General features: G+C 34.4%; 1 protein-coding gene across 1 annotated transcript; it reads left to right on the top strand.

The window, feature by feature from the left end:
- Window positions 1–12,445: 12,445 nt before the first annotated feature.
- Window positions 12,446–13,112, top strand: LOC117785251. Its single transcript, XM_034623182.1, has 4 exons — window positions 12,446–12,516; window positions 12,582–12,667; window positions 12,728–12,887; window positions 12,946–13,112. The coding sequence occupies exons 2-4, from the start codon at window positions 12,632–12,634 to the stop codon at window positions 13,095–13,097; spliced, it is 348 nt and encodes a 115-aa protein (XP_034479073.1). The 5' UTR covers window positions 12,446–12,516; window positions 12,582–12,631; the 3' UTR covers window positions 13,098–13,112.
- The last annotated feature ends 85 nt before the right edge of the window (window positions 13,113–13,197 follow it).

Raw genomic sequence — 13,197 nt, 5'->3', positions numbered from 1 at the left:
CGTATACTGCTCCCAGCTGCCATTGTAATTGCAGAAGCGTGTGGCATTCTCTGCACATTGAGAGAGAGAGGACAAGAGAATAAACACTTGAGAGCGAAACGTGTCTTACTTATAAACGAATGATAATAAGAATAGCAGCGGAATTTAGTAATTTATTACTACACACTTTTTTAATTAGGGGCCAACATTTCAAGCGCAAAAATCAATAATACGAACTAGTTTAATATGCAATTACAATTTCTTAGCAAACAGCCAATTATTTTCATGCTGAGACTTTCAAAAAAAAAAAAAGAAATTATTATTATTGTTGATTTTGTTTTTTATTTTCTATCCTTGTAATTCATAAGTTTTAATTTCAGCGACGGTAAATATAGTTTTTTTTGTTGTCTAGTAACTTTAATATAGCGTGAAATATAACACAATTTTCTTAAAGGGTAATCTATGTAATTTCACCATAAAATTTATGATATTTATTTTTTTACACATAAAATAGTGATTATTTTTGAACAATAAAATTAACAATCTAGAAATAATCATTATTTTTTAGCAAAAACAAAAAAAAAAGCTTATAAAATATTGATTATTTTATAAATTTTATAAATTAAAATCAAATAAATAAAATGTAAATTTAATTTTAATGTGAAATATTTTGTATGTTAACTGCTTTTCTTAATAAATACCAAAATAAATACTTTAGTATAAATAAGTAAATCAAGACGAAAGGTCAAAGTTCACTACTTACTGCTGTTGTCGTAGTGTATACCCTGCAATTCATCCATGCATTGTAGCACGGCCAACGTGCCACGTGCTGTGCGTGGCCAGCAAAGAATCGAGTCGAATTGCGAGTTGCAATGGTCGGTGGCATTGCCGTACGTTGATGCCTCAAGATGTTGCTGCACCATACAGTGCAGCTCGACGCTTTGATTGATCTCATCCAGATTGCTCTGCGTCCAAGCGGTGTCATTAACGCTGCTGCTCAATGAATCCCCAATGATTTCATTGTCGTTGTTGTTGTTCTTATTGTTGTTGTTGATGATGTCGTTGCCGTGTGGCACGTTGTTGTTGCTCATTGCTGCTGCTACTTCAGCTGCTGCTGCATTTTGGCAAGTTGTCTATAAGATTGAAATTCGAGTATCTTTTACAAATCTAAACATCATAATCAGACCACATTTTAACAAGTCTATTGCGTATCCTACAAGGCCACAAAATGTCTAAAAAAATACGAATTTTCATAAAAGGAATGAAGTGTGTGCGTGTGTGTGACAACACTGTATTTTCTATATATATAGAATACACTGAAAAAAAGATCAACTTTTAAAATCAAGAACAATCATCTAAAATATGTTGTTCGAGTCCCACTCGTAACAAATTAAAATAACATTTATAAAATTACTAAAACAGAATAAAATGTAATTAAATCAAAATTTAAAAATAAGAAAAATTATAAATATAAAAATATATATTATTTATTTTATTTTTTTATTTTAATTTAAAGAAAATTTATTCTTAAAATAAGAACTTGGTCTTATTTGAAATGTTCTTAAAATTTCATATTCTGGACGCATTTTTTAGACGAAAATTCTAAGTTTTGATACCAATACCTTGATCTTAGAACTTTTTTTTCTCAGTGTATATATATATATATATGTGTGTGTGTGTGTGTGTTAATTGCATTGGGCAACAAAGCTCTAGCCAAAATGACCCAAAGGGCAACAGTTTAAAGCGCCATAAAGTCAACGGCACGAAAATTGCATTTTCTGCCAGAGTAAATGTCAAGGCGCTTTTTCTATAGGCCTGACTGCCTGCTTCATTGTTGCTTCTGGCCATACTAACATAACATGACCCACAGTGCTATAAAAATTCATTAGCTTGCAAAAAGTTGGCCAACAAAATAGGCACAACAACAAAAACTGACTGACTGACGGTTTGGTTTGGTAACTGTGGTAACTTTGGTAAGGGAAACTGTGTGTGTGTGTGTGTGTGTGTGTGTGTGTGGTTTGGGCCAATTTGTGTACGTGGCTGGCAAAGACAAAAAGGTAGGCCATCATAGAAATTAAAGGCGTGGCCGGTGGAGGGGCGTTGTGGCCCAACCTTTTGAGTCAGCAGGACCCAAATCTTGCATTTATGTGCTGATAATAAATGGCATAAATGATGCATCGTTACATTAATGCATGGCATAAAAACACTCACACACACAAACATACAAACACACCCTCACACACATACGCACGTAAACAGATAATAAATATGTAGATGCTGTGCCAAGCGAAGCGTGCAGACAGTGAGCGAGAGAAGTAAGCGCCCAAGCGGAAATGGTTTTTCTTCAAATGTGCAAAAGCTTCCGACGAAAAGGTTTCATTTTTAATAGTCCATATTACATTATGTATTAGGCCGAATAACTAATCATAGTTCAGAGTAAATACTTAACATTTATTTATGCATAAAGCAGAATAAATAAATAACAATTTTAAAGTGGTTTTATAGCAAAAACTAATGTTATGAATAATTAAATCACAAAATTAAAATAGCTTTTGAGACGGAATTTCGCAATTATTAAAAGAGAAAATAGCTATTTATTTTAATATTTCATGTGAAATATTATTTGATATTTCATATTAAAATAAATTTGAATAATTTTAAAGCATTTCTTTCAACATTTTTAGTCGAAATATTTTGCGTCACATATTTTTTAGTCCTGTGAGGTTGTTCTATTTTTATATTTCACTGTGTGCAACGCCTCATAATTTTTTTTTTTTTGCCTTTTGTTTGACGCCTTTTTGCTGTAACTCTAGCTGTTTTTGTTGCCGTTTGTTGTTGTCTCTCTTGTTGTTTTTGTTTCTGTCTCTGTTTATGCCGCCTAGCTCGTAAATTAGAGCAGCCGCCGACAAGATTATTCCTGCACATGCCTAAAGCTCATTTCCTTGCTGATAGACAATTCGCGGTCCCATTGGCCCAGTTTGCTTTTAGCCAGCTGCAATTGCGGCTCAAAGAACATAACATACACATTTCAATTTAAAGCCGCAATTTGGCAAATTGCTTTCGCAGCGAAAGGAACCAAAAAAAATTAGGCATAGAATTAAAATTACCAAGCGCTTAATTGCCTCATAAATAAGCTGAAACTGACAAGGCAAATAAAAAAGAGATAAGTGTAGAAGAAAACCCAAAAATTTAAATTAAACTGAAAATATGAGTGCTAATTGCATATTTGATTTCAATTAGACGCAACAGGAGGAGGGGGGACAACAAAATGTCCGACACAATTCATTGGCCGCAAATGCAAATTTATTTTGACAGCTCGGCAACAGACAAAACAACCACCACACCCCTAAACACAACATTCAAGCACACACACACACATACATATTCGTGCAGTTGAAATGTGTTCATCTGACAATCTCGTTTATGGCACTCACAACTTGATGAATGTCCAACTCGCATCATAAAATATATTCAGCTTGGCCAAATCAACGCAAAAATAAAAGAGACATTAGAACAAATGCCGTTGGCTGACGCAAAAACAAAGCTAAGCAAAAATGCCCAAATGAAGTTTGCTCGCCTGACAGATACTCTATGAAATATAAAAAACTGCTACTAAATGAAAGTTTCGATTTGTTTAAGAGAATAGACAGCTGAAAATAAAAAAAAGTACTAAAAATATGTTAAATTAAACGACAGTTTTGACTTCAGCAAGCTGGCAATATTTGTAAGAGTGCTTTCATTTTTTTAACATATTCGTATCTACTAAAAAGCGGATAAATGAGCAGATTTACATGTAGAGAGAAATACGAAAAAACAGCTGAACTTGGTCAGCTCGTCTAGACTGCTGTTCAAATGGATACTGGACGATACTTCTCTTAACCATTTCGAGAAGAGCATGTTCGCCTCACAGATACCCTTTAATAACTGATAGGCATTCAAAGGAGCATAAAAAATGACTAGTCGAGTTAGAAATACCAAAAGAGTGCTCGACTTTCATCGACTTCTGACTCGACTGGTGTTTAATTTGATGGACTCACTGATACTCTGCCTCCCTGTTTCTCTCTTGAGGCGTTTGCAGGACAATTGGGTATAAAAAGGACACAGCTGTGGATGGACAAATAAAATGCACGCACAAACACAAGCAGATCGAATGGATTTGTGGGAAATGTACGTTGTCGGGATAATGTACTATAACGTTTGCTTATTTGTAGCTGCTTCCTTGTCAATACCCTCTCTTCCTGCGCAGTGCCCTTTAGTTGCCCCAGTTACCCCAGTTCCCTGTTTCCTGTTCCCTGTTCCCAAAGCTATCGTACATGCTATTATAGAAGATTGTATCTAATCTCGTGCGATTGCACACAATGGATTTGCCAAAGGCGACAACATGCGCACACACACACACACACAAAGGACATACTCACACACACACTCGGAATCGAATTCCTGCGGTTGAATGAGTACCGTTGGAATGGGGAATGCGACAAAACTTGAACCTCAAGTTTGTCCTGCCTCCATCTGCGGGAAAGTGTCTGCAATTTCCGGTTGCTGCTTTCAGATGCCACAATGCTGCATTGTTCTCTCATTTAGTCAGCAACATTTATGTTACTCGACAACACATTTAATAGCTGCACTTTCTGGCCAAAGATTGAAGCGGCAATTGGCCAAGTGTCTGCTTGTGACACGCTTGCACAGTTTCCGCTTGCATTAAAGACGTTTTCATTAACAAGTGCCGTTGAAAACAATATAAAGCGACATGGCCAGCACGTAACAAAAGGCCAACTTGATTGGTATTTTTAGCCGTTGCTGCTCTGTGCCAGCTCTCATTATTGTCGCTCATTAAATTTTATATGCATAAACAGGACACGGCCAGACAATGAGGTCGCGACGCATTGAAAAATTCATGAGCAAATGTTACGCATACGACGCGTAAGCCCCTTGCAACACTGTTGGTCTATATGTACTATATGTACTTATTTTTACGCCTCTTTGATTAAAATGAGACTGCAGAGCTGAGCTTGAATTATGTTCATAGGCATTTTAATGCAATTTGCTGGTTTTTTGTATAGAAATAAATATATTACGTATACGTTTTAGAATAAAAATCACGTACATATAATGTATTATAATATTAATTTTAAAATCTCAACTCCAAATTTTAAATTATTTTCTTTTTCAATATTAAAATAAATATATATTTTTGACTTTGACAACGGACTAACAACCAATTTTCTTATATATATATACTATATATACTATTTAAATTTTGTTAATAAAAGTTAAAACAATTATTTTTTTATTTTTTATAATTTTATCATATTTATATGAATGGAAAATATCAGGAAAATGAAATTAAATTTTACTTTAATAAAATAAAATACTATGCAAGTAAACTATACAAAATAAGCATATATTCAAATAGATAGTATCCTAAGTAAATGCTGTAAATATATGAATGCTCCTACGACTCCCCTAGGCACCATATACCGGTTGTAGCTACAGTACAAATAGGTTCATAGGTCTGAGGCAAGTGTTTTTGCTTTTATGCATCCGCTGGCGGCAATCAAATTTGATGGCGGATGGCGTGAAAAACGAAAGCATTTTTTACACCGGTCAAAGGTCAGCGATGAGTTTAAGCAAGGGTTTAAATGTTACGTAAGTAAGAATACGCTGAGCTATGAATCGTTTCTGTGTCTAGACAAACATCACAATTTTCAGCCACTTTATTCCGCTTTGTTGCCTCGTTTGTCGACTCCCCTCACCTGTGCCAGATTTTTGGCCTTATCCCGTCTTGATGGCCGGCCATTTAAAGCAGAATCTGGGTCCGTTGCCAACAAGTGTTGCGTTTTATTGTCTGGCCATTAACGGTTTCCCGTTCCGCTTGAATACGGTGGCACGTGCAGCTTTGTGGCACGCGCTGCAGCTACGTGAGTGCTTGAGGGGATGTGAACGTCGATGGTGCTAACAAGCTGAGGATTTGCTTTTAGCCCTGCTCGCATAAATCCATCAGGATACGAGCAACAAAAGCGAAAACAAACACAACGTGAGAAGAAAAAACATGTATGTGCGAAATCTGTTATTTATTGGCTCAATAAAAATATGGCTTAATGCAATGCATGTTTGCCAAATATGATAGAGATTTTCCAAGCAGATTTACGACAATTGGAAATTATATTATGTTGAGAAGTTGGCAACCACGGAAGTTCATAAAATCAAATCAAATCCAAATTGAAAATACATTAAAGATGAACCCCAAAAGTAGGCAACAAGTTTTGGCAAGCCCCAATGCACTATGGTCCGGATGACGATTTTTTAGGAATAAATTAATAACTCGAAAACGAATGAAGATATTTTGGTCTAGTTTTTTGCATTGGGCTTATGATATCAATACGCAAATGGCCTAAAAAAATGGGCGTGATCCCGCCTTTATTTCGGATTCTGCGATATGTAAATTTTTTGTTTTTCAAGCTATCATGACCAAACTTACAGGTTCGGCGTGTTACTTAGCCCGTAACGTGTTGGCAAAATTTCATCCAAATCGGACAACTATATCATATAGAAATAATAGGAATTATCAGTCTAAAAGACACTTTTTTTATAAAAACGCTGATTTTTCCAAAATATCTGGCCAAACTGATCGTATATAAGTGATATTATGCTACTGACATTCTGACCAACATATATCAAGATCGGAATACTATCATTAATAATATCATATTGTTCAAATTATTAAAATCGATCGTGAACTAACTTTTTGTATGAAACTAGAATTTTTTATTTTTTGTCGATTGTAAAGATTTATCATTTATTCAATACGTAAACACGAGTTTTTGTAATTTTCGCCAATGCGCACAATAAAATAAGCCAAAAAATCATAATTTTGGTCATTTTGTCTCACGTGTTGTCGCCTTACTTTAAAAGAATACGCATTTTATAACGTGAGGTAAGCTGAAATAAAGTGAAATTGTGAAAAATGCGCAAAATTGCGCAACTTGAGCTTAATAGTACAAATTCAGAATTGATTTCTCTACAAAATGCATATAGTCGCATTGCTAGCATATGCTAGCAAAATTAGTTACGGCTTTCAAAGTTAAAATTTCATCAATAAAATTTTTAACAAGTCAATTTTTAAATTACAAGAAACTAAACATTGCACTTTGATTTTTAACAATAGAGATAAATAAACGCAAAGTACAAGCCATAATGAATATAATCCATGATAAATTTTTTTTAAAAGCTTCTTAGCTAGTGCCACCAAGTAATTAAATTTTACCTACAAAATTGCAATAAGAGCTTCATGTGCACTTCGTTTAAATCAACTCTGTTTCACAGCTGATTGCTAAACAGTGGTGGAAAATGTGAAAATTTTGGTTATGCAACATTTGAAGTGGAAGTATTTTGAATGCATCGCCATAAAAAAAACTTTAATTTAAACAACTTTAAGAAACGACTTTTTTCCAAAATAATCGTCATCCGGACCATAGTGCAATGCGGAAATACATTAACATTGATGCCCAAAAGTAGGCAGCATATTTTTCTCTTCTCAATTTCTCAATTGCCTGCTATTGCACTATGGTCCGGATGACGATTTTTTAGGAATAAATTAATAACTCGAAAACGAATGAAGATATTTTGGTCTAGTTTTTTGCATTGGGCTTATGATATCAATACGCAAATGGCCTAAAAAAATGGGCGTGATCCCGCCTTTATTTCGGATTCTGCGATATGTAAATTTTTGTTTTCAGCTATCATGACCAAACTTACAGGTTCGGCGTTATTTGCTTAGCCCGTAACGTGTTGGCAAAATTTCATCCAAATCGGACAACTATATCATATAGAAATAATAGGAATTATCAGTCTAAAAGACACTTTTTTTATAAAAACGCTGATTTTTCCAAAATATCTGGCCAAACTGATCGTATATAAGTGATATTATGCTACTGACATTCTGACCAACATATATCCTGTCTCTTATACACATCTAGATGTGTATAAGAGACAGACATATATCAAGATCGGAATACTATCATTAATAATATCATATTGTTCAAATTATTAAAATCGATCGTGAACTAACTTTTTGTATGAAACTAGAATTTTTTATTTTTTGTCGATTGTAAAGATTTATCATTTATTCAATACGTAAACACGAGTTTTTGTAATTTTCGCCAATGCGCACAATAAAATAAGCCAAAAAATCATAATTTTGGTCATTTTGTCTCACGTGTTGTCGCCTTACTTTAAAAGAATACGCATTTTATAACGTGAGGTAAGCTGAAATAAAGTGAAATTGTGAAAAATGCGCAAAATTGCGCAACTTGAGCTTAATAGTACAAATTCAGAATTGATTTCTCTACAAAATGCATATAGTCGCATTGCTAGCATATGCTAGCAAAATTAGTTACGGCTTTCAAAGTTAAAATTTCATCGAATAAAATTTTTAACAAGTCAATTTTTTAAATTACAAGAAACTAAACATTGCACTTTGATTTTTAACAATAGAGATAAATAAACGCAAAGTACAAGCCATAATGAATATAATCCATGATAAATTTTTTTAAAAAAGCTTCTTAGCTAGTGCCACCAAGTAATTAAATTTTACCTACAAAATTGCAATAAGAGCTTCATGTGCACTTCGTTTAAATCAACTCTGTTTCACAGCTGATTGCTAAACAGTGGTGGAAAATGTGAAAATTTTGGTTATGCAACATTTGAAGTGGAAGTATTTTGAATGCATCGCCATAAAAAAAACTTTAATTTAAACAACTTTAAGAAACGACTTTTTTCCAAAATAATCGTCATCCGGACCATAGTGTATTGTTGGATGACAACAATAACAAGCTGTAACTGTAGCTATAGAGCTATAGCTACAGATATCGATGTCGATGTTGAAGTGGATTTTCTAATGGAGTTTTTGGCAATCGATATTGCACTGAGTGGACACCCACACACACATGTGCACAACAATGTAGCCAATTGCCAATCCTTCTACTCTATGCCATCCTCTCCATTACCATTGTATCGCTAGCCATTGTTGGCTTAGGTATATGTGTGTGTGTGTGTGTGTGTGTGTGTGTGTATTGCCTCTAGCCTGGCGTTTTAATTAAGTCCACAAGCACTAGATGATTTTTACTTTACACCCACACATACACACTACACATACACATGTAGCACTTACCTCGACTTTAAGGGAGCGGAGAACTGAGATAGAGAACTGAGTGTCTGCAGTCCCAGTTAGTTAGTTGTAGTTATTACTATCGCTAAGCTAACGTGGATTTTTCATTTGACCGCAGCTTAGCAAATGCTTTTGATATCCTTTGTCCTTTGTCCTTTGCCACTTATTTGCCAGGGCTTAAATGTGTTTAACGCCTTCTAAGCTGCAAAATGATTATGCTTAAGCGCCTTTCTCCTTCTCTCGCTCTTTCTGTTGTCGTTGTCTTGGTTATTGACACAACCACACACTTACACACTCAAACACTCACACATACACCACTTCTTGTTGTTTTCATATACGCACTTTAATGCTGGATTATTTGCCATAGCATTACATTTTTTTTTATTATTTGCAATTATTATACGGCCAACGCCTCGAATAAATAATTCATTAAAATAATATTGGTTCACAAACAATTGGCAGGCACTGTTTAAATGCGCTCAGCACACATTTGAACTTTAAATACGTTTGGTATTCGAATTCACTTGAATTAAATATTCGGCTTACTCGGATTCATTAAAATTCATTCAATTTATCTGTCCGCTGCTCGAACCGCACTCGTTCACTTGCCGCTGATAACTGAATGTTGCAGGAGCATCTTAACAAGGCTGCCGACCATGAAGTTCTTACCACTTTTTGGCTTCGGCAAAATGGCGCGAAACTTTTGCAATCCACAAAAAGCTCTGCGAAGCTACGTTCCACATGAAAGTTAGAGGCTGTATTTTTTGTTTGGCCTCTGTTTTATCCTCCACAGGTGTGTGTGGGCTGTGAGTTAACCAAAACATTTTCTAGGAAATGCAATTTTTGTTTTCCTTGCCTGTCTAGCTGCTGGTTAAGCGTCTTCTAATCCGCTCATTTGATTTATGTAAATATTTGTGAATTTCAAGCATTTTGTTGCCCTTTTCGAAGGATCTGTTTATTTAGGCGACATGCAGGCTTAAGGATATTATAACCTTGCCGCTTTGAAGTTTTCCCTTTGCAGCTAATCAAATTAAACTCGAGTGAGGCTCGTGTCACAATTTATTAAAATGCCAATATGCGTCAGGTGCTTGCCCTCGAATTGCCCGAGAGCGTACAGTAAATTGAAAAGACAAAAAGAAAATACACGAAAAAAAATATAACACAACTCTGACACGCCCACTCACACACACGCACACACACTTGTATTTATATAAAAAGCAAACGAATCTGCTGATAATAACACAATGACAAAACATTAGGCGCCCAAAGTTGAGGGATAAAAATGCGTCTGACACATTCGAAAAGAGTCCTTAAAATTCTTGACAAAAAAAAATACCTTCCCTCCCCCTTTCCCCTTACAGGCTACAAGTAAATTCTAATGTCAACTGCCACTCGAGAGCATTTAAATTTCATTTTAAAAATTCAGTGCCAAAAGCAAAGTCATGTAGACATTCACGGTAGATGTTCTGAATTCCTGATGTCCTGTTGTCCTGTCTCTGTTTGCTTTTGCAGATATTAAAGCGCACGTTCTGTCATTACGATTGAATTTAACGTGCCGCATTAAGAGTTTAAGCATCCTATAAAAGAGGTAACAGTGCCCTATTGAATCAAGTTCTAGATTGATTGTTAAGACAAACAGCGCAAAAGTTTTTCAATTTCGCCACAAGCAACTGAGAGAACTAACAGAGCTAACAGTTTTCGCATTGTTCAAAGAGTTGAGTGCGATTTGTCGCCAGGCAAAGTCATCAATTGTCCATTGTTACACGTGGGATTAGTTGCAATCGATTGAAACTATCACTTAATACTTTCACTCTGAATTGTTTGCTTAATACATTTTGTATCTAGACCTTAGTTTTATGCTCAGCTTAACTATCATTTGATTTATTTTTAACTCAAAAGCATAGTTTGTACATCATTAAGAACTGCTTGAGCTTACCTAAGGCACTCCATTGATTTTAATCTCACAAAGTGCACTTTAATACATCACTCAGTTAGCTCACAACCAAAAATCATCTGCAACTTCGTCAGCTTAGTGGCTAAGAGCCTCAGACAACCGCGAGGCATATGAGAAAGCAATTCCAGCTATCTGAAGATGGCGTCGAGGATGTTGATGATGATGAAGCTCAACAATAGGCTGACATAAGCTGTCATCCAACAATGTGTTGAGAGACCAGACTACAACAACAACAACAACAACAGCAGCATAATAAATAAGCGCATTATTTATGCATGCTTGAACTATTCCCGTTAATGTCTTTATCCCTGCTAACAACTGCTGGCTGTCACTGTATCAAGTTAAATTAATATTAATAAATATTTTGTAGATGAGCTTACATTTTTCAACAGCTTGGTCGATCGAACTCTTAAAGTCTTTGAGATGTAGTTGTACCCTTTTGATAGCTATTATAAGCTAAGCTGTTCTAATAAAAATTATTTAATTATTTACTATTATTGCTGATAAAAACATGGTAAAATAAAAAATATATTATACATATAATATATATATATATGTTATAATTTGTAATTATTTCACAAAGTTTTCTTGGTTACGTTTAATTTAAATAAACCTTATTGACGTCAAAATGTGTAACCCACATATTTCTAAATTTCACTTTTTTATGAGACATACATACATGTAAGAAACCCATACGTTTTACTGCTAATGTAGAACATTGATTGCAAAAGTTCTAGTCACTCCACCAATAATAATAATATATGAGGTTTAGTATTCGATTGCAATATAATTTTTAGTTCATAAGTTTTGTGTATTAAATCGAGCGAAAATTTAATTTGCCAAAATTTCTCACGAACAAGATTCTTAAGCTGTTACCAATTTTTTTTGGTGGTTTAATTCTTAGTGAAAATAAATTTTCGAAAATTTGTTTATTCATATACAAATGATAAAAAACATTACTAGACTAATAGTTGTCCAGATTCATAAATAGCTACACTCATAAATTAATCCGGTGGTTTATGGTGAATGTTAAATATATTTATCGGTGAAAAAAACATTACGCACACAGAGAACTTTCATATATATATATATTTAGTTCACTTCTTTAAGTTTCCGTGAAACACATTTTTATTCTGAATTTCGACGCGAACAAATCAAGTTCATTTGCTAAAAACTGTGTGTGCCTAAAGATTACATTTTGAAAATCAATTAATTCTGTCTTGTACTTTCGTGTCGTTCATAAAAACAATCGAAAAATAAAAGAAAATGCTGAACTCAATGTGCTGTTTGAAGTTAAGGACCGCCGGCAAGGTTATCAGCTTAGTTTCTCTTTTGGTCTCATTGATATTGACGATTTCAATTTGTGTAAAATTGAATGTCATTAATAATAATGATAATTATCCGACCAAGCATGGTAAAGTATTGCCTCCCAGACAAGTGCAATGAAATTACTTGAACAGTGCAACTTTTTACTTACAGAATTGCAAGCTAACTATTCTGCAGTTTTAACCGGTGTCTTATTGTATTTTATGTTTTCGGGCTCGCTTCTCATGGGCATAATTAAGGTAAGGTCAATATTCATCTTAATATTTGTTGTCATGCCTATCTCTTTTTATATAATACAGGAACGTCATACACTCTTTCTACCCTGGCTTAAATACTCTGGCATTCTTTTGGCACTTGGCACTGTTTTACTGCTCTACTCTTGTATATTACAAATAGTTGTATATCCCAAACATTTTTATAAGCAATTGGCAAGCTTGTGCTTGTACATTGTTATACTCTGTGAGTGAAATTTAATTGAATTAAACTCTAAAAAGTAATGTTTCAAATTTTATTACAGCTTTTGGAACGTACATTAAATGTGTCATTCACTCATTGTACAAAGAGGTGAAGAAATCTAGCAATCAGAATGTCCCATTGAACCCAGTTACGGTTGAAGCACCAATATCCAATCCGGAGACTAGACAACACGGAGACTACCAGCAATTTTAACTATGTTAGAATGTAACTGCAACTTTAATGAAAAAATGAAAATATCTATTTTATATCAATAAAATTTCATATTCAAAAATATAATAAATACATAATTTCA

Source organism: Drosophila innubila (genome assembly GCF_004354385.1).
Source record: "Drosophila innubila isolate TH190305 chromosome 2R unlocalized genomic scaffold, UK_Dinn_1.0 1_C_2R, whole genome shotgun sequence".
NCBI lineage: Eukaryota > Metazoa > Arthropoda > Insecta > Diptera > Drosophilidae > Drosophila > Drosophila innubila.
Note: the sequence above shows the minus strand (reverse complement) of the source record. Positions and strands in the feature narration are given on the sequence as shown.

Excerpts from the sequence above, each read along its gene's own strand:
- LOC117785251 (XM_034623182.1), top strand. The coding sequence starts at position 12,632 with ATGTTTTCGGGCTCGCTTCTCATGGGCATAATTAAG. Across the intron at positions 12,668-12,727 it reads TTCTCATGGGCATAATTAAG|GAACGTCATACACTCTTTCT; the intron begins GTAAGGTCAATA and ends TATATAATACAG. Across the intron at positions 12,888-12,945 it reads CTTGTACATTGTTATACTCT|CTTTTGGAACGTACATTAAA; the intron begins GTGAGTGAAATT and ends ATTTTATTACAG.